The sequence below is a fragment of the Polypterus senegalus genome, chromosome 17, assembly GCF_016835505.1.
Source record: "Polypterus senegalus isolate Bchr_013 chromosome 17, ASM1683550v1, whole genome shotgun sequence".
NCBI lineage: Eukaryota > Metazoa > Chordata > Cladistia > Polypteriformes > Polypteridae > Polypterus > Polypterus senegalus.
This window is the reverse complement of record NC_053170.1, coordinates 31,067,455-31,088,302: the sequence shown is the minus strand read 5'-3', so window position 1 is coordinate 31,088,302 and position 20,848 is coordinate 31,067,455. Positions and strand designations below refer to the sequence as shown.

Here is a 20,848-nt window from a genome sequence, read left to right as displayed (position 1 = left end):
CGAGCGGGGCCCTGTCTGAATGGCTTTGTGACGGCGGGTGGCCAGCCTCCCAATGGCAGGACAAAGCGGTGCAGGTAAGTGAAGCCGGCACTGCAGAGAAAAGGGGGCGGAATGCATCGGTAGCAGCGTTGGTCAATACTGCCTGTCAGGCGGACCCGCCCACCACACGAGAGGCTGCTGTGATGACTGACAGCAAGGCGGACGAGCGTGCGGGGAGGCAGCCGGTTTCCATGTAAGTTGATGGCTGCCGCTTTCAGGTGTACCGAAATGGCCAAATATTTTACACCTTTCGACAACCGCCAATGCCTCTTAAACATCTTATGTTCACAGGTGACAATTTAAGTAGTGGACACTTTGATAGTTATGAATGTTTAAACTCTCAAAAGCTAGATGTGAAGTTATGCCAAATGTTAGTTATGATAAAAAGAATAATTGTGGCACTTTTACCAGGTGTTTGGTGTGGTACCTGAGGGTTCAAAGGAGCGCTAGCGCCCCGTACTGCTAATATATATATATATATATATACACATACATACATACATACATATATACACTAGCAGAATAGCCGCGCTTGGCAGCGGAGAAGTAGTGTATAAAAGAAGTTATGAAAAAGAAAAGGAAAAATTTTAAAAATAACGTAACATGATTGTTAATGTAATAGTTTTGTCATTGACATGAGTGCTTCTGGCATATATATATATATATATATATATACACACACACACATACATGTGTACATATATACACACACACATATATACTATGGGGTGCGAAACAGGCAAATACATTGATTTTCTGAATATATAAAATCGGCGTCAGAATATATAAAGTCACAACTTTTTTCTAAATATATTAAGTCATCGCTGGAATATATAAATTCAAAACTTGAATATATAAAGTCAGCGCTGGAATATATAAAGTCATTCCTGATTATACATAGTCAACATCGGAGTATATAAACTCATTCCTGAATAAATAAACTCAAATTCAAAATATATTGATTGAAACCACTCTGAACTGAAGTTAACAAAAACGTATTCAGAAAAATAAATTAAAAAAACACTGTTCGGTTAATGTTTTGAAAATGATGCATTTGCCCTGCCCAGGATTGGTTCCTGCCTTGCACCCAGTGTTGGCTGGGATTGGCTCCAGCAGACCCCCATGACCCTGTGGTCGGATTCAAAGGGTTGGGAAATGGATGGATATTGCAGCACTGACTTTATATATTCCAGCGTTTACTTTATATTGTGAGCTGGAGGGCTTCGCTATTATGTGTGGGGACGAAACTTCACTTTGGTAACTGATCATGCTCCACTTCAATGGTCATACCGACAGAAAGATACAAACTCTCGCCTCATGAGATGGTTTCTGGGGTTACAACTTTTACCGTTTCACAGTAAAACATCGACCAGGTTCTGAACACGTCAATGCTGACGTATTATCAAGACTAAATGAACCTGGTACCGAGAGTTGCTTGATTCACGGAAATGTGAATAAAGCTGAGGGGGAGAGTGTGAGCTGGAGGGCTGATTGTACCCCAAGAAGATACAGACGCCTCTGGGAAAACCACAACCCCTGAAACACAGACTACCCTCACATTGCTCCTTACTTTCTCACTTACGCTATAACGCGTAATGCAAACCTCGCGCGATACTCCACTAACTTAAAAGCCTTGTGCAACACCTGTCAGTTGAAAATTGATTGCTTGCTTTTATCGCTCTCTCTCTCTGCTCCTAGTGGAACTGTCATCTCTGACTTGTCATGGAGCATGTTTAAGCTCATGTGTTTGCAGTGTTTGAATAAAAATCCTTCTTGTTTCTACGACCTCCTGTGTCTCTGTGCAAATCTGTGACCCAAGCGTGACAATATATTCCGACGCTGACTTTATATTTTCAAGATTTGACTTTATATATTCCAGCGCTGAGTTTATATATTCCGACGCTGACTTTATATATTTAAGTTTTGACTTTAGGTGGCAGTGTGACGAAGTTGTTTCAAAAGACGGCGTTAGCCGCGGAGCTCAGCTCAGAGCAAAATGAGGTAAATGGGAGGGGATATGATGACATGACTCCTCCACCCGCCTTAACTGTCAATCCCCCACAAACACAGTCTCTCGGAATTTGCATAAGCACAGCCCTTCACCTACAATTTTAACTTAGTTACAAAGTGATCAAAACTCTCGTTTATATCCTACGTCCTCTCATTAAACTTGTATCCCGCATTACCCGTGGGCATGAAAAACACCAGCAGCAGCCTGTCTATTAACTTAATTTAAAGTTAAGGTTTACACCTTGCTATGTTTCCGAAGTAGCTGCAGTGATAAATATGGCAGTATGTGTCACTCACTCGCTTCTTATTGTGTCGCTGCCTTCTCAATTATATAATGCATGTTTTCTTCAGCACATTTTGGAGCTCTTCCTGGTTTTCTACATAGTGCGTTGACAGTCAGTTCATGTGATTACGTGGGCAGCGTGATGATGTCACACGAAACTCCGCCCCCACGGCTTTCAAGCTCAACTCCATTACAGTAAATGGAGAAAAATACCTTCCCGTTATGACGATTATGCGTAGAATTTCAAAATGAAAAAATGAGCCTTCTACCTACACGGGAAGTTGGAGAATTAGTGATGAGTCAGTCAGGGCTTTGCCTTTTATTAGAGTATATATATATATATATATATATATATATATATATATATATATATAAAATACACACTCACCTAAAGGATTATTAGGAACACCTGTTCAATTTCTCATTAATGCAATTATCTAATCAACCAATCACATGGCAGTTGCTTCAATGCATTTAGGGGTGTGGTCCTGGTCAAGACAATCCCCTGAACTCCAAACTAAATGTCAGAATGGGAAAGAAAGGGGATTTAAGCAATTTTGAGCGTGGCATGGTTGTTGGTGCCAGACGGGCCGGTCTGAGTATTTCACAATCTGCTCAGTTACTGGGATTTTCACGCACAACCATTTCTAGGGTTTACAAAGAATGGTGTGAAAAGGGAAAAACATCCAGTATCGGCAGTCCTCTGGAAAATGCCTTGTTGATGCTAGAGGTCAGAGGAGAATGGGCCGACTGATTCAAGCTGATAGAAGAGCAACTTTGACTGAAATAACTACTCGTTACAACAGAAGGTATGCAGCAAAGCATTTGTGAAGCCACAACATGCACAACCTTGAGGCGGATGGGCTACAACAGCAGAAGACCCCACCGGGTACCACTCATCTCCACTACAAATAGGAAAAAGAGGCTACAATTTGCACGAGCTCACCAAAATTGGACAGTTGAAGACTGGAAAAATGTTGCCTGGTCTGATGAGTCTCGATTTCTGTTGAGACATTCAAATGGGAGAGTCAGAATTTGGCGTAAACAGAATGAGAACATGGATCCATCATGCCTTGTTACCACTGTGCAGGCTGGTGGTGGTGTAATGGTGTGGGGGATGTTTTCTTGGCACACTTTAGGCCCCTTAGTGCCAATTGGGCATCGTTTAAATGCCACGGGCTACCTGAGCATTGTTTCTGACCATGTCCATCCCTTCATGACCACCATGTACTCATCCTCTGATGGGTACTTCCAGCAGGATAATGCACCATGTCACAAAGCTCGAATCATTTCAAATTGGTTTCTTGAACATGACAATGAGTTCACTGTACTAAAATGGCCCCCACAGTCACCAGATCTCAACCCAATAGAGCATCTTTGGAATGTGGTGGAATGGGAGCTTCGAGCCCTAGATGTGCATCCCACAAATCTCCATCAACTGCAAGATGCTATCCTATCAATATGGACCAACATTTCTAAAGAATGCTTTCAGCACCTTGTTGAATCAATGCTATGTAGAATTAAGGCAGTTCTGAAGGCGAAAGGGGGTCAAACACCGTATTAGTATGGTGTTCCTAATAATCCTTTAGGTGAGTGTATATATTTATATATATATATATATATATATATATATATATATATATATATATATATATATATATATATATATATATACATACACACACACTATATAAATTATATATATTGTAAGAGTCATCTACTAGTTATTTAAGTTATATTAAATGTTTGCTTATATATTAGTGCATAGTCTATAGGAGGTTCTTATAACCCCCACAAGCTGAACTGAATTGTTATATTCTAACTGTTTATTGTCCCTCTGATTACAGAATATTCTCAGTTAGTAACCTGCCTTGTTGAAGGTAAGGCATGGAAGGCACATAGTTTCAAACCTTTCCTTAACGTGCTGAGTTGCATGTGCAGAGCTGTACATTTAGAACATACTGAATGTGAAGTAAAGCACAGTGAAATAATTCATCCTTAGGTATAGAAACAATTGAAGTTTAACAAAAAAAAAAAAAAAAAAAATTTTTTACTTTTTTTTGCCTTTTATTCTACAGTGGTGTGAAAAACTATTTGCCCCCTTCCTGATTTCTTATTCTTTTGCATGTTTGTCACACAAAATGTTTCTGATCATCAAACACATTTAACCATTAGTCAAATATAACACAAGTAAACACAAAATGCAGTTTTTAAATGATGGTTTTTATTATTTAGGGAGAAAAAAAATCCAAACCTACACGGCCCTGTGTGAAAAAGTAATTGCCCCCTTGTTAAAAAATAACCTAACTGTGGTGTATCACCCCGAGTTCAATTTCCATAGCCACCCCAAGGCCTGATTACTGCCACACCTGTTTCAATCATGAACTCACTTAAATAGGAGCTGCCTGACACAAAGAAGAAGACCAAAAGCACATCAAAGGCTAGACATCTTGCCAAGATCCAAAGAAATTCAGGAACAAATGAGAACAGAAGTAATTGAGATCTGTCAGTCTGGTAAAGGTTATAAAGCCATTTCTAAAGCTTTGGGACTCCAGCGAACCACAGTGAGAGCCATTATCCACAGATGGCAAAAACATGGAACAGTGGTGAACCTTCCCAGGAGTGGCCGGCCGACCAAAATTACCCCAAGAGTGCAGAGACGACTCATTAAAGAGGTCACAAAAGACCCCAGGACAACGTCTAAAGAACTGTAGGCCTCACTTGCCTCAGTTAAGGTCAGTGTTCACAACTCCACCATAAGAAAGAGACTGGGCAAAAACGGTCTGCATGGCAGATTTCCAAGACGCAAACCACTGTTAAGCAAAAAGAACATTAGGGCTCGTCTCAATTTTGCTAAGAAACATCTCAATGATTGCCAAGACTTTTGGGAAAATACCTTGTGGACTGATGAGACAAAAGTTGAACTTTTTGGAAGGCAAATGTCCCGTTACATCTGGCGTAAAAGGAACACAGCATTTCAGAAAAAAAACATCATACCAACAGCAAAATATGGTGGTGGTAGTGTGATGGTCTGGGGTTGTTTTGCTGCTTCAGGACCTGGAAGGCTTGCTGTGATAGATGGAACCATGATTTCTACACACTACCAAAAAATCCTGAAGGAGAATGTCCGGCCATCTGTTCGTCAACTCAAGCTGAAGCGATCTTGGGTGCTGCAACAGGACAATGACCCAAAACACACCAGCAAATCCACCTCTGAATGGCTGAAGAAAAACAAAATGAAGACTTTGGAGTGGCCTAGTCAAAGTCCTGACCTGAATCCAATTGAGATGCTATGGCATGACCTTAAAAAGGCGGTTCATGCTAGAAAACCCTCAAATAAAGCTGAATTACAACAATTCTGCAAAGATGAGTGGGCCAAAATTCCTCCAGAGCGCTGTAAAGGACTCATTGCAAGTTATCGCAAACGCTTGATTGCAGTTATTGCTGCTAAAGGTGGCCCAACCAGTTATTAGGTTCAGGGGGCAATTACTTTTTCACACAGGGCCATGTAGGTTTGGATATTTTTTTCTCCCTAAATAATAAAAACCATCATTTAAAAAATGCATTTTGTGTTTACTTGTGTTATATTTGACCAATGGTTAAATGTGTTTGATGATCAGAAACATTTTGTGTGACAAACATGCAAAAGAATAAGAAATCAGGAAGGGGGTAAATAGTTTTTCACACCACTGTATGTGTATAACAACGTTTCTCTATTATTGTGTGGACAGTTTGCTTGAATTTTAACTAAACCTTTTTAAAATGTATATAATATATATAAATAAATAGTCCCTGGCCTACAAATGTTATCCATTGTTACAGACATTCATAAAATATCTTTGTATGCAACTGAAAACTTGAAATGAAAATGACCATTACTGGAGAAATTGTATACAATATTTACAAAAGAAAGTTAGATATATGAAGTTAAAAAAAAAAGAGGAAGAGAGCAAAATATCATTAAGTTTAAAGTGGGATTAGTGCCATATTAGCCACCACTGCAAGACAGTAATCTTCTCAGTTCTATTTTTACAAACATTTCGAGTAATTATTCATTTGTTTTCTCTCCCCTCATGTTAAAAAGCAGAGATCTAAAAATAAATTAGCACAATTAAAACAATGGTTTCCATACACATTATCCATATTAACACAAATATGCCAATGGATAATTAAAAAAAATAAAATCCAGAAGAAGAAAAATCATACCTGAGTTTCTGCACTGCTCAATGAATGCAGATCTAGAGCTGGGTCTCCCTCAGTTCTGAGTTCAGGTTCTGCATCAGCAATGGGAGCTTTCAGCAAAACTTCCACCTCCTGGATTTCAGGGTCCACTAATATTTCATTGTTTTCTTTAGTCTTACTGCTCTCTTTCTCAGAATCTACTCCTTCTCCTTCAGAACACTGTGAGCGGCGTTTCAGAAAAGAGGAGAACAGTCGTGAGAGTCCTCGGCCAGCTGAAGACCTGCTACGAGGCTTGAGCTGCTCTTCTGTGGAACAACCAGAGGTTTCAGCAGGTGGCTTTTCTTGAGTCTGTGGTTCCTCTTTAGCACCACCGTCTGGGATTTCTTGCAATTCTGCGATTTCAGAGTCTTGTGCTGGTGGGGGACGGTTACCTTTTTCTTCTTTATTTGATTTTTGCTGGCTTTCCTTCTCACCTACTGAACTTGTCTCTGTAGTCATGTTTTACCTAAAGCAACAAAAAAAGGCAATGTGTAAGAAAAAAAAAGAAAATACCATTGTAATAGACATCCCAATACATAGCAAAAAATCTTGTATCATTTTCAAATTTCTTTCATCTGACTTCAACACTTTTGTTTCAATCAAGCTACATCTGAAATTAGTCTTTGAACTTCGATCTTAACTACACTGAAAAAAAACAAAGCATTGGATTAAAAAAGGGTAACTAAACAAAAGATTCAGTGGTTTAAATAAATCTGTATTAAAATAAAATTAAAGCCAATATGTCCTTCCCAGAATCAGATTTAAATGGTTAGTTTTGTTTGAAAAAGTATATGTGCATCAAAAACGATGTGCAGATTTCTTGAACAAATGCAAGATGTTTACTGCATTAGAATTTTATAGACTGTTCATAGTGTGGCATGCTGGTATTTATTTAAGCTTCTTAGTGTGCATTTTATTCCAAAAAAACATGTAAAAAGTGTTTTTTCCCCCCATATAAAATGACATTTTTATTAAATCTCAAAAGTAAATAATAATACAAATAATAACAGTAATGATAAATAAAATAATATGAAATAAACAATAATAACAAAAATAATAATAAGAGTAATAATACTACTAATGATGCCAAAACAGGTTTTCACAGCCCAAGTAACGCTTGGGTCTAATGCTAAAGAGGTTAAACTCATTTACATTTTTTTTTTTTAAATCATTAGCAACAAGCAACCATACTGATATGATAATCTTATTTACATAATTTTGCCTATGATAGTTAAGCACATTATCTGTACCACTTCATTGGGTAATATAGCTAAAATGTCTGAGAAAGTAAGGCAAGATTTTCCCAGAAAAGCATTTCATGTTCAAATAGTGCACTTACAGTTGTCTATTTGCATTAAAAGGGCATAAGAATAAGTCCTGTCAAGAAAGTTAATATTTTAATCATATTTTATCCACTCCCATACTTATTCTTTTGGCAACTTTAACTTTAAACCTAACTGTTCTGGATTGTAGTAATTCCTTCTGATCACTGAAACCATTGTCACAAAACATGTAAGAAAAGTTGGTCTTCATCTTTGAAAACAAAATATATATAATTTTTTTTTTAACATTACACATCACATTCAAACACTCAAAAAAGCAGAGAGTTAGTAAGTTAACAGACCTTGAGACACGAGGACCAAGCTGAGCAGATGCACCGTAACTAGAAATTAGGCAATGCAAAACAACTGTGCAGACTGTTCTTGAGCCAGGAAGCCAGCTAAAATGTCAATATACAGCTGATCATTTTCTTTGTCTTTTTCTGAACCACACTTTGCTTTTGTTACTGTATTTGCAGTCAAGCATGAAAAAACACAGCTAAGAGCCAGGCCATGTGTGGGACTATCAGTCATGTTCCCTCTAGGTTAGCATGCAATTCAAGGAACTGAACATGAAAAGCTGGGGTTTAATTATTATATAGTGAAACATGTGCAATAACCAAGCAGATATCTAAATCTGACTATTAGCCGGGAAGGTGGATTTAATGGGGCTTTTGTGTCTCATTTCCCATGGGCAGTGACACAGCATAAAAGTCCTCAAACACCAATAAATCTGTTTGATGAATACAAAGCAGAATAATATACTAAAGCATGGCATCAAATTAACAAGGCTGATGCTGTGGCAATCCTTATATGTCATTTTAAGTAAAACCAAAATGTTATTCAGTTTTTCAAACGTATCAGAGGAGCTCACTAGAATTCCAGAGGCTATTTTAAGTATTGTTGCATGTTTTTCTCTCACTGTAATATGTTAATTAAAAAAAACTATATTAAAAAGTAAACTAAGTAAGGTTGATACAAGTAAATATTCAGACACAAGTGCATTCTGCTCTTATTTTTTTTAGTAAATATCAGACTTCTTTCACTTGGGATCAACTAAGAATGAAGTACACCCATCTGAATACATAATAGTATATTCCCAATATTGCTATACATTACAGCATTTATGGTACTTTAAAATAATAAGGAAAAGATGGGTAAATATTTTGGGATGATGGACAGTGTTGACCAGGAAGTGGCTTGTAGTAAAAGTAATTCAGATGCTTATCCAAGTGCTATGCGTGAAAGAGGTATCCGGCATACAATCAATTAAACATTATTGTGAATTCTCATTTAAAATTTTTATTTTACTGAAATCACACAACATTCCATACAATAGGTAATTTTTACAAAAACAGGATCAAAAACAAATCAAACCCCACCCCTAAGTGAATTCTCATTTTAGGAGGAAACCTACATAACATTTTTAGAAATTAGGTATGCTGGTTGAAAGCTTCCAGCATAAATGTTAAACGGCTAGCACTTTAAAAACGTATTTACGAAGATAACAAGGGTAAAATTAGTTTTTTAAAAAAAATACGATTTTAAGCGGATATTAAAAATGATGTAACACTACAGTAAAATGGTAAAGAGCATTGAAAAATCAAGACTATGAGGAAAGAATGAGGGATGTATATACGACATAGCTGAGACAAGCGGCCAAAAGAACAAATTGCATTTCTTGTAATCTCACTGACCCTAACCAAAATAATAATACCTTAAAATAAAAAAGTCCTGCACTAATGATGGACTGCAAGTCATTCAGATCTATGGTCAGGCTCCATTTAAGATAACACAATGATGCCCAAAACCACTAAGCATGCAGGACCAAAACTTTTGTGGCTGTGAACTGATTATATGTATTTACCATAAGGTTAACCTCTAAACCTCTTTAGACAGACTGAAATGTCTCCATTTAATCCTGACAAAAGGGTAATAGCAAATCATTTTACTAGTCCATACATACATGTATTTCAGAGTATATATACCATGAATGTTTGTGTTCAGCTTTGTGTTGTACTGTCACATGATTTATTTAGGATATTAACTTACTATCCTTTAGATAACCGACAAATCTTTCTGTGCTTAGATGTGGCAAAGTTCGCCTTTACACTGTACTAGCACAGTGAAATGCCAATTAAGAAAAACGGGCACAATGGTAACTTTGTCTGTTTCAATCACATTGAGCATTTATGAATCTCTGTTCACTGGAAATGCTGGTCCTTACGACCCGGTTTCTTTGTGGTTCAGATATTCTAGCCCTTAAATTCATCTTTCTTTGTGGATCTTGTTGCCTTCGTTCACTGGACATTCCAGCCCTGTTGTGGATGCCAGTCGATATTACGTTCAGGCATGGACACTGGACAACTTGTCGTTTTATTTTTATATATATTGTGGAGGACTGCCGGCTTCGTGCTCCGGCCCTCACCCCCAGGCCGCCAGGAGGAGCTCTCCCGACAGCAGGATCGTGCCCCAAGTTCCAGTAGGGCCTTATGGACTATGTAGTACTTATACACAGCCCTGCTGGATAACTTAGGGGCCACCGGGAGTCACTGTAGGGGGGCTTGTGGGCTCTTGTGTGCCCTATAACCCGGGAGTACGTCACGGTCACGTGACAGGAAGGAACAACGTGCTCACGGGTTGAAGAAAAGGACTGTTTACCCTGACTCGGAAGGAATATGGAACAGTGGTCTGATTGGGCAGGAACACCTCCGGGTCAGGGTGTATAAAAGGACTATGGGCCAGTCCAGACACTGAGCTGAACTGGGAGGCAGGAGGGCGAAGTGTCTGGGCGAGGAGGAGAGATTATTATTGTGTTGTTTATTTAAATCTATGAGTAGTGTGCAGGGTGCTTGGTGCACAGTATTGTCAATTAATAAAAAGTCTGGGGCTTTTATCTAGTGTCCAGCGTGGTACCTGAGGGTTCAAGGGAGCACTAGCGCCCCCTATTGCCACAATATATCTATATATATATATATATCTATCTATATATATATATCTATATATCTATCTATATCTATATCTATATCTATATATATATACACACACACACACACAGTGGTGTGAAAAACTATTTGCCCCCTTCCTGATTTCTTATTCTTTTACACGTTTGTCACACAAAATGTTTCTGATCAACAAACACATTTAACCATTAGTCAAATATAACACAAGTAAACACAAAATGCAGTTTTTAATGATGGTTTTATTATTTAGGGAGAAAAAAAATCCAAACCTGCATGGCCCTGTGTGAAAAAGTAATTGCCTCCTTGTTCAAAAATAACCTAACTGTGGTGTATCACACCCGAGTTCAATTTCCGTAGCCACCCCCAGGCCTGATTACTGCCACACCTGTTTCAATCAAGAAATCACTTAAATAGGAGCTGCCTGACACAGAGAAGTAGACCAAAAGCACCTCAAAAGCTAGACATCATGCCAAGATCCAAAGAAATTCAGGAACAAATGAGAACAGAAGTAATTGAGATCTATCAGTCTGGTAAAGGTTATAAAGCCATTTCTAAAGCTTTGGGACTCCAGCGAACTACAGTGAGAGCCATTATCCACAAATGGCAAAAACATGGAACAGTGGTGAACCTTCCCAGGAGTGGCCGGCCGACCAAAATTACCCCAAGAGCGCAGAGACGACTCATCCAAGAGGTCACAAAAGACCCCAGGACAACGTCTAAAGAACTGTAGGCCTCACTTGCCTCAATTAAGGTCAGTGTTCACGACTCCACCATAAGAAAGAGACTGGGCAAAAACGGCCTGCATGGCAGATTTCCAAGACGCAAACCACTGTTAAGCAAAAAGAACATTAGGGCTCGTCTCAATTTTGCTAAAAACATCTCAATGATTGCCAAGACTTTTGGGAAAATACCTTGTGGACTGATGAGACAAAAGTTGAACTTTTTGGAAGGCAAATGTCCCATTACATCTGGCGTAAAAGGAACACGGCATTTCAGAAAAAGAACATCATACCAACAGTAAAATATGGTGGTGGTAGTGTGATTGTCTGAAGTTGTTTTGCTGCTTCAGGACCTGGAAGGCTTGCTGTGATAGATGAAACCATGAATTCTACTGTCTACCAAAAAATCCTGAAGGAGAATGTCCGGCCATCTGTTCGTCAACTCAAGCTGAAGCGATCTTGGGTGCTGCAACAGGACAATGACCCAAAACACACCAGCAAATCCACCTCTGAATGGCTGAAGAAAAACAAAATGAAGACTTTGGAGTGGCCTAGTCAAAGTCCTGACCTGAATCCAATTGAGTTGCTATGGCATGACCTTAAAAAGGCGGTTCATGCTAGAAAACCCTCTAATAAAGCTGAATTACAACAATTCTGCAAAGATTAGTGGGCCAAAATTCCTCCTGAGCGCTGTAAAAGACTCATTGCAAGTTATCACAAATGCTTGATTGCAGTTATTGCTGCTAAGGGTGGCCCAACCAGTTATTAGGTTCAGGGGGCAATTACTTTTTCAAACAGGGCCATGTAGGTTTGGATTTTTTCTCCCTAAATAATAAAACCATCATTTAAAACTGCATTTTGTGTTTACTTGTGTTATATTTGACTAATGGTTAAATGTGTTTGATGATCAGAAACATTTTATGTGACAAACATGCAAAAGAATAAGAAATCAGGAAGGGGGCAAATAGTTTTTCACATCACTGCATGTATGTGTGTGTGTATATATATATATATATATATATATATATATATATATATATATATATATATATATATATATATATATATATAGATATATAGAGAGAGAGAGAGAGAGAGAGAGAGAGAGAGATTGCTGTTAAGATGTGATTGGGAAATACAATTTTAACTTGTATGCCAAAGGCACCAAAGTAGTATTTTTCCAAAAAAGATATTTATTTTGTACCTTCATTAAAATGAATGGTTTCATGAGTAAAATTTACATTTACCTAGAACTTGAAAAAACTAAATTCTGTAAACATCAAGGCAATAATAGAAACTGAATGGCTCATGAATCTATTAAAAATCTAGATATTTTTCATAAGGATCCTGTTTTTTGATCAGTTACATTAAGAGTTTACAAGTTATATCAGATAAATATAGGCTAGAAATGGTTAATGCTATAAACAGTTAAAGAACATGCAACATAGAAAATGAAAACAAGGTCAATGTTGACTGGTGGAAAGCATAAGTAATTAGAAATGTGTTTTGTAAACGTATATAAGAGGCTTCTTCCTACTCATATAAGAAAATTTATCATAAACTGAATAATGTACTAGTGAGACCAGAAAAGTGTCAATGCAGAAAATTTGTTCCCTTTATAATTATAAAAATTTTGGAGGTTTGAACATTTTAAAACATTCCTAAAACTCCTCACATTATTCAGGGCAACAGATATGACTGGCAAATAATGTGATGAAAGGGAGAAATATAGTGGAAATAAGCATGATCTGAGAACAATCTCTCTGAGGCTCATGTCTGACACATCTGTTACACAAGACCTGCTTCTCTTCAGTACAGACCCTCATTAGTGTCTCTGAGGATAACCTGAATTCAACCAGCTGAAAGACAAAAATGGCAGGGGGAGAATTCACTCTCATAAGCTAAACAATCTCTCTCTTGTCTCTGCTTCAACTTGGAAAATGCACTAAATCTCATCATTTCATAATAACCAGGAGACTATAATGAGCACCAAAAAATACTGGGGAGTGCTTAAAGTAACACACAATATTTATTGGTTAACAAATTATCCATAAAATGCAATAATTAGAAGATATGTGTTGAATAAATTAAAGTAAACACAGAAGATTAACATATGTCACAATACAAAGTGGCACTTGTGACAGGTTTATAAGTTTGTCCTGCTGAAGTAAAGAACTTCTAAGCTGTATAGCAAATACAGGCAGGACACCCAGTTTTACAGATATTCTATGCAATTGTATGTTTGGACTTTTTTATAAAAAAAATAAAATAAAAAATCAGAGGCTTAGACGGATCAAATCAACAAATATAGAGGTAATCAAATCAGATACTACAACAGAAAGCAAGCTTTTACTGAAAAGACCATTGCATAAAATTGAAAAAGCTAAAGAATATTACAGTGACTTAGGTGAATTAAACAATACAAAAAAGTTTGTTACAGCATACTAATCTTAATTTTACAGCATGAGGCACCAATAGATGTGCATTTGCAATTTATTTTATACTCTAATACCTGTACACAGTGTTCAAAACTTTGTCCATCAGACAGCCATTCCGTACAACTGTGGTGAGCATTTAAATTTCAGAATGCACAATATGTTGAACCTTGAGGTGGATGGGCAGCAAAAGCAGGAGACCATGTCAGATTCCACTCATGTCAGCCAAGAACAGACCTGAGGCTGCAGTGGGCACAGGCTTTTCAACACTGGACAGTTGAAAACTGAAAAAATGTATCCTGAACAGATGGATCTTGATTTCTGCTGAAGCACAGTGATGGTAGGGTCAGAATCCATGACCCCAACTTTCTTTCAGTCCAGGCTGGTGGTGTAATGGTGCAGGGAATGTTTTCTTGAAACACTTTGGAACCGTTAATACCAATCAATCAATCATCACTTGAATGCTACAGCCAATATGTGTATTTCTACTGGTCAAGTGCATTCCTTAATGGCCTCAATTAACCATTCTTCTAATGGCGACTTCCAACACGATAATGCACCATATCACATGGCAAAATTCATCTCAAACTAGTTTCATTAATATGACAATGAGTTCAGTGTTAATGATTAAAGATTAATGATCTGCAGAGATGGCAAGGGATGAGCGGGCAAGTGGGCAAATACTTTAGAAGCAGGATCACAAGTGGGAGAAGTGCACAGCGGGATACAGTATTGCCGATTACTCGATGCTGAAAACTTTAATAGCGGGGACGAGGCGCAGCACAGTTCACAAGCAAAGAGTATGGGGAGGTACATGGTAATAGTGGGGGCGTAACAGCGTAAAATAGCAGCAAGGAGAATGGGGAGGAGGATGGGCAAGAGGGGCTGTACATGCTAATAGTGGGGACGGAGCGGTAGTTCACAAACAAAAAGGATGTGGGAGGTGGGTGGGAAGCCGCCTACCAAATTTCGTGAAAATGGGGCTATAAATAAGAAAGTTCAACATGGCTGACATTGTCGACCGTTATCGACTGTTACGTGTAGAATTTCGAAATGAAACCTGCTTAACTTTTGTAAGTAAGCTGTAAGGAATGAGCCTGCCAAATTTCAGCCTTCTACCTACACGGGAAGTTGGAGAATTAGTGACGTTTGGAAAATTTAATATGGCGGCCGACGGTGGCATCATACCACCGAAATAAGTACGTACATCGGTTTTGGTTAGCGCAGGGAAGCCACCTACCAAATTTCGTGAAGATGGGGCCATAAATAAGAAAGTTCAACATGGCGGACGTTGTCGAACGTTATCGACAATTATGACCGTTACGCGTAGAATTTCGAAATGAAAACTGCTTAACTTTTGTAAGTAAGCTGTAAGGAATAAGCCTGCCAAATTTCAGCTTTCTACCTACATGGGAAGTTGGAGAATTAGTGATGAGTCAGTGAGTGAGTGAGTGAGTGAGTGAGGGCTTTGCCTTTTATTATTATAGATAACCATACAAACATATGGTCTCTACTTCGCGGATTTTCACCTATCGCGGGGGGTTCTGGAACACAACCCCCGTGATTGAGGAGGGATTACTGTATACATATACATATATCATGGTAAAAACTGGTTTAGTTTCAAATGTGAATTTCATACGGAATACACATTCATTTAAATGTCACAATTAGGGTCATATCTTAAGCTAGAAAAACTGCACACTAGCTAGCTATAATCCTCAGGTATCTGGCTAGTAGGCCATGGTATTAGGGACTTTCAGACAGCTAACTTCAAGTGCTTGATTTATCTATAGAAAGCTCAAGTTATATTAGTAGCTATAGGAACAAACTATTAAAAACTTTGTACTTGTCAAAAAGTACCTCTTAATTTGGAGGGATCTAATTTTTCCAAGCAACCAACCAAATTAAGTGGCTTCAATATGGATTTGGCGAGTTTAAATTATGTACAGTTTTCAATTCTCAGTGCAAATGTCACAATATTTTAACCAAAATTCTGAAACAATGTCAGCCAGTCAGTCAGTCATGTGGGCGAGAACAGCAAATTTCTGTTGTATGGAACACAAACAATACAGCATTTTCGAATTTAAATCCTTGTATACTATTGTACTTATACTTTTGTTTTTTTGTATAAAAAAGCCAGTTTGTCTATAAAAGTAGAGTTATATTATAGAAAGATGTTGAAAATAATTATAAAAATATTGTATAGAGGTATGGTAAGAATAACAGCCGTGTTTAGAAATCTCTAAGTAAATATCCAATATGTACCTTATATATATTTCATCCTTTATTATGCAGTTAACAAATTTAAGTTACCAGACACAAACCTCTCAGAAATAAATTATCTAGGGATTAGGTGTAGGCATGAACAACCAACTAATTAAATCAACATCAAAATATCACATACTGTATTTGTATATTAAACTTTTACTTTATTGCCCTAATAATACAAATTTATTTTGCTGTATCATTCAAGCAAATCCACCCACTTCTGTAACAAGAAAAAAAAAACAAAAAGATAGCACTTACTCACATCCTTTAAAATCACTAACCAAAAGCCAGATGGCAAAATGCTCATACAATATTCTAAGCATACCCCTTGCATTCATGCCAGCAAAGCAAATGCTGATATCCAGATGCTACATCAGTGTAAAAGGGACAGTCTGCATTTACAAGCAGTAAAATTAAGACAGTTTTAGACTAAAGTCTAATCAGTTACATATATTTTTTTCATTTTAAAAAGTTATATAATCACATAGTATTAAAGCTCTATCCAAATACATTGTGGAAAATTTCTTAATTATCAACCACAGTTGCTACAATAAAAGCACAATGTAGTAATGGACCTAAAATAAAACTGCTTAAGTCCTTAGTCTGCTGGAATCGCATTTATTTAGCTTACAAAAAAAGCACAACACACAAAAGCAGAGCAAACATTTTGCAGAAGTGATTGGAGCCCAAAATTCAGAAATGACTCCATGATTATCTATTCAGTGATGTTAATAATAAGTATAAATTACCTGGAAGAGACATTTTGCTATTTACTACTACAAGACAGAGCGAAAAAGAAAACAACAAATTTCTTTAACTTAAGACTGCATATTGGAAAATATCTGGGTGTTCTTTTGTTCTGTGATTTTTAGGTTTATTACCTCAAGACATGGGAATTTCAGATCTCCGAGTTACATAATTCTGTAATAGGTAAGGCCTTTGCTGCATTCCAACCAAGTAACTATGTACCACAAGTCCAGCAATATTAAACAGGTAGCTTATTGTTCTTTGCACTACTGTGCCTTTTTGAGTAATTTCAAATGCAAAACCAAAATGCTCCTCTTGCTAAACAGGGGTGTCTTTAAATTCTTAGAAATGGATGCAAGCAATGATAACATGTCCCAATATGTTATAATGAAATGTAACGGTGTCCCATTCTGTTCAACGGCAAACGATACTGTATGAAAAACACCCATAGGAAAAAAGAAAATAAATTCTCACGAACCTCGTGTCACATAATTCACATGTCAGTTAAGCTAAACTAAAAAGTAAGCTAAAAATGTGCAAAATGCTAAATGTTTATGGTGAAACAAGTTTAAAACATTTATCTGGAAAAATCCACATAGAATATTAAACAAGAAAAACTTGTTTCCACAACACCGTGCTTTTAGTCTCTCCCCGTCTTTCACTGGTTAAGAGTCCTGTTTTCAAAATGCAGAGTTATTGCACATGATGCATAAAGCATGATATTAAAAATGTCAAAACTACAAACTACATGGGTTAGGTAACAAAAAAAATATTTTGGGTAGGGTATTCCTTTGAATTATTTCACTGGGTCCATCTTGCTGGAATTTTTCAAAATACTGTACTTTCAAAAATAATTTTAATACTTAATTCCTAAAAAAAAAAACTGGAGGGTTATATCTGCACATTATAATTCAAAGAAAGGATGCTCATTCTGTCAATGGGATTTACCAAAATGTGACAAAAACAAAAACTTACTGCAGGACTTGATCTTCACTTTAGAAATTGGAAGGGAAATCCTCTCCTTTAAATTTAAACACAAGGCAGAGATTTCAGACTCTAACAGGGTAAAAATTGTGTTTGGGGAGGGTAAAAACACAGTCAAAAAAGCATTTTGATATTATATTTCAGCTGTTTTTTTTTTAAATGTCTCAACTTATTCTTTGTCTACATTAGATTATTCAATTATGAGTAGATATATTATTTCAAAGACTAGATGATATTATTTCAACTACTGGAACTTTACATACATTTTGTATGTAGAATTTCCACTCGTATTTGGCCAAAAAACAAACTTGCTAAGGAAAAACTGCACTAATAAAGTAAAAAATGTAGCAAATATAAAATAAGCTAAGAAAATGCTTTTTTTTTATTCATACTGTTTTTCATGTCAGTTTATAATTTTCTGCAGTTTTACGACATCTAAGTAATCAATATAAAGTTGTAAGCGTAAATGTTGTTAATTTAAGAGTTATCTGATAAAATGGTTAATATATATTTTTAGCTCTGGTGCCACAGTGGTGCACATTGAGTAGCCCTGACACTTAAGAACCACTGTACTACGTTCAAATCCAGCACCTGATTATCTGTGAGAAGTCTGTCTCCTTGTGTCTGTTTTACATCTGGATAGTTAAATAGTTCCAGTGTGAGTGTGAGTGATAGACTGGTACCCTATCCAGGCCATGTTCTTTTATTGTGCCCAGTACTGCCAGCATAGGCTCTTGCTCCTGCCTCCTTTGTATTGGAGAATGCTTGAAAATAACTACGACTAGTACAGTAGACCACTGCGAAGTCATGGTTCAGAGTTTGCGGCCTCAGTCATTCGCAAATTTTTCCTTAGAACCCAACTAATAATTGTTAGCAGAAACCACAAATATCCTCCGCAGTTTTTATGGCTTTTATCGTGGCAATACTGTACTGTAGAGAGAACAGGAAGCAGCTGTAGAGAAAACCGCGGCTTGGGATGGTAAAAGTAGCCAATAGAATTTGAAACTGCAACTTCCAGCAGTCCCTGCAGTGGCTCCAATTGGTCTTCTGCTGAGGGTGCTGGTCAAAGGATGTCAGCACAGCGTTTTAAAAGGGGACCCGTGACCAAAAGCAAAAAAAAGTTTTTGTAATTTGTATTTCAAGGTCCTGTCTGTTTTCCTTCTGTTGGGTTACCTGTACCGATTCATTTTGTCCTGGATCGTTTTGTGTGCCTGTATTGTCTGCCGTCTGCCTGTGTACATGAGGACTGAACCTGTCCACCCGTCTTCACCATTTCAAAAACTACCGGTAGGACTATCTATACATTTCCATTCAACATGCGGATCTCTGGACTATCTATTTTCATCATTACATTTCATCCATTGCTGTTTTTCATGATTTACTGTGTGCGTTTTGTTTGTGCTTTGTTGTATTTAATGTGTAATTGCCGTAAGGGGAAAATGGGTGGTATCGTTGTTTTCTTAATTCATTTGTTTTCATTACATTCTTTATTTGCTGTTTGATTACCGGTTTGCTTTGTTTTTGTCTCTCAAGGCTGGGTACATCCTTGGAATCTTCACCATAAAAATAAATAAATCACCGTCTTCTCGATTGCAGCTTCTCGCGCTACACTACACTTACTTAAAAGCTTGAGCACCCCATGTCCTTTTTAGCTAATTGCTTTATTTCTCCCTCCTCCCCAGACATTCTCTGCCCCGTTAAGGTGCGTGATGGGGTGTGTGTGCTCCCTTATGATGTTTGTCAATTGTTTAATCGATAACTTACTGCATGAGACATGTTTGTTTGAAGTGTATGAATAAAGTTCAAACTGCACTAAGACTAGCCTGCAAGCATCTGCACTTACCTCTGTCTGCTTGCATGCAGCCAGTTTAAGCGAAGTTGGCACAGTGATTTACAGTGCATCCAGAAAGTATTCACAGCACATCACTTTTTCCACATTTTGTTATGTTACAGCCTTATTCCAAAATGGATTAAATTCATTTTATTTCCTCAGAATTCTACACACAACACCCCATAATGACAACGTGAAGAGAGTTTGAGGTTTTTACAAATTTATTAAAAATAAAAAAACTGAGAAATCGTCACCCCAGTCTGAGGTCAAGAGCGCGCTGGAGCAGGTTTCCATCCAGGATGTCTCTGTACATTGCTGCAGTCATCTTTCCCTTTATCCTAACTAGTCTCCCAGTTCCTGCCATTGAAAAACATCCCCACAGCATGATGCTGCCACCACTATGCTTCACTGTAGGGATGGTATTGGCCTGGTGATGAGCGGTGCCTGGTTTCTTCCAAACGTGACGCCTGGCATTCACACCAAAGAGTTCAATCTTTGTCTCATCAGACCAGAGAATTTAGTTTCTCATGCTCTGAGAGTCCTTCAAGTGCCTTTTGGCAAACTCCAGGCGGTCTGCAAAGTGCCTTTTACTAAGGAGTGGCATCCGTCTGGCCACTCTAACATACAGGCCTGATTGGTGGATTTCTGCAGAGATGGTTGTCCTTCTGGAAGGTTTTCCTCTCTCCACAGAGGACCTCTGGGGCTCTGAGAGTGACCATCGGGTTCTTGGTCACCTCCCTGACAAAGGCCCTTCTCCCCCGATCGCTCAGTTTAGATGGCCGGCCAGCTCTAGGAAGAGTCCTGGTGGTTTCTAACTTCTTCCACTTACGGATGATGGAGGCCACTATGCTCATTTGGACCTTCAAAGCAGCAGAAATTTTTCTGTAACCTTCCCCAGATTTGTGCCTCGAGACAATCCTGTCTCGGAGGTCTACAGACAAGGAGGTCTCAGAGGTCTACAGACTTCATGCTTGGTTTGTGCTCTGACAAGAACTGTCAACTGTGGGACCTTCTATAGACAGGTGTGTG

The 20,848-nt window shown here is 37.8% G+C and overlaps 1 protein-coding gene and 1 long non-coding RNA gene across 16 annotated transcripts in view; one reads left to right on the top strand and one right to left on the bottom strand.

The window, feature by feature from the left end:
- LOC120517397 overlaps window positions 1-6,811 on the top strand; it is a 7,630-nt gene extending 819 nt beyond the window's left edge. Inside the window, exons 2-3 of the long non-coding RNA XR_005631026.1 lie at window positions 1-74; window positions 6,730-6,811. The exon at window positions 1-74 is cut by the window's left edge and continues 99 nt beyond it. This is a non-coding gene — a long non-coding RNA (uncharacterized LOC120517397). The remainder of the gene's footprint in view (window positions 75-6,729) is intronic.
- Window positions 1-20,848, bottom strand: part of epb41a (erythrocyte membrane protein band 4.1a) — a 234,654-nt gene that overhangs the window by 151,454 nt on the left and 62,352 nt on the right. For all 15 annotated transcript variants that reach the window (XR_005631025.1, XM_039739690.1, XM_039739692.1 and 12 more), the window contains one exon: window positions 6,539-7,019. Coding sequence is in view for 14 of the 15 variants with exons in the window: in XM_039739690.1 (XP_039595624.1) it covers window positions 6,539-7,012 (474 nt within the window). In the remaining variant the exon portion in view is untranslated. The remainder of the gene's footprint in view (window positions 1-6,538; window positions 7,020-20,848) is intronic.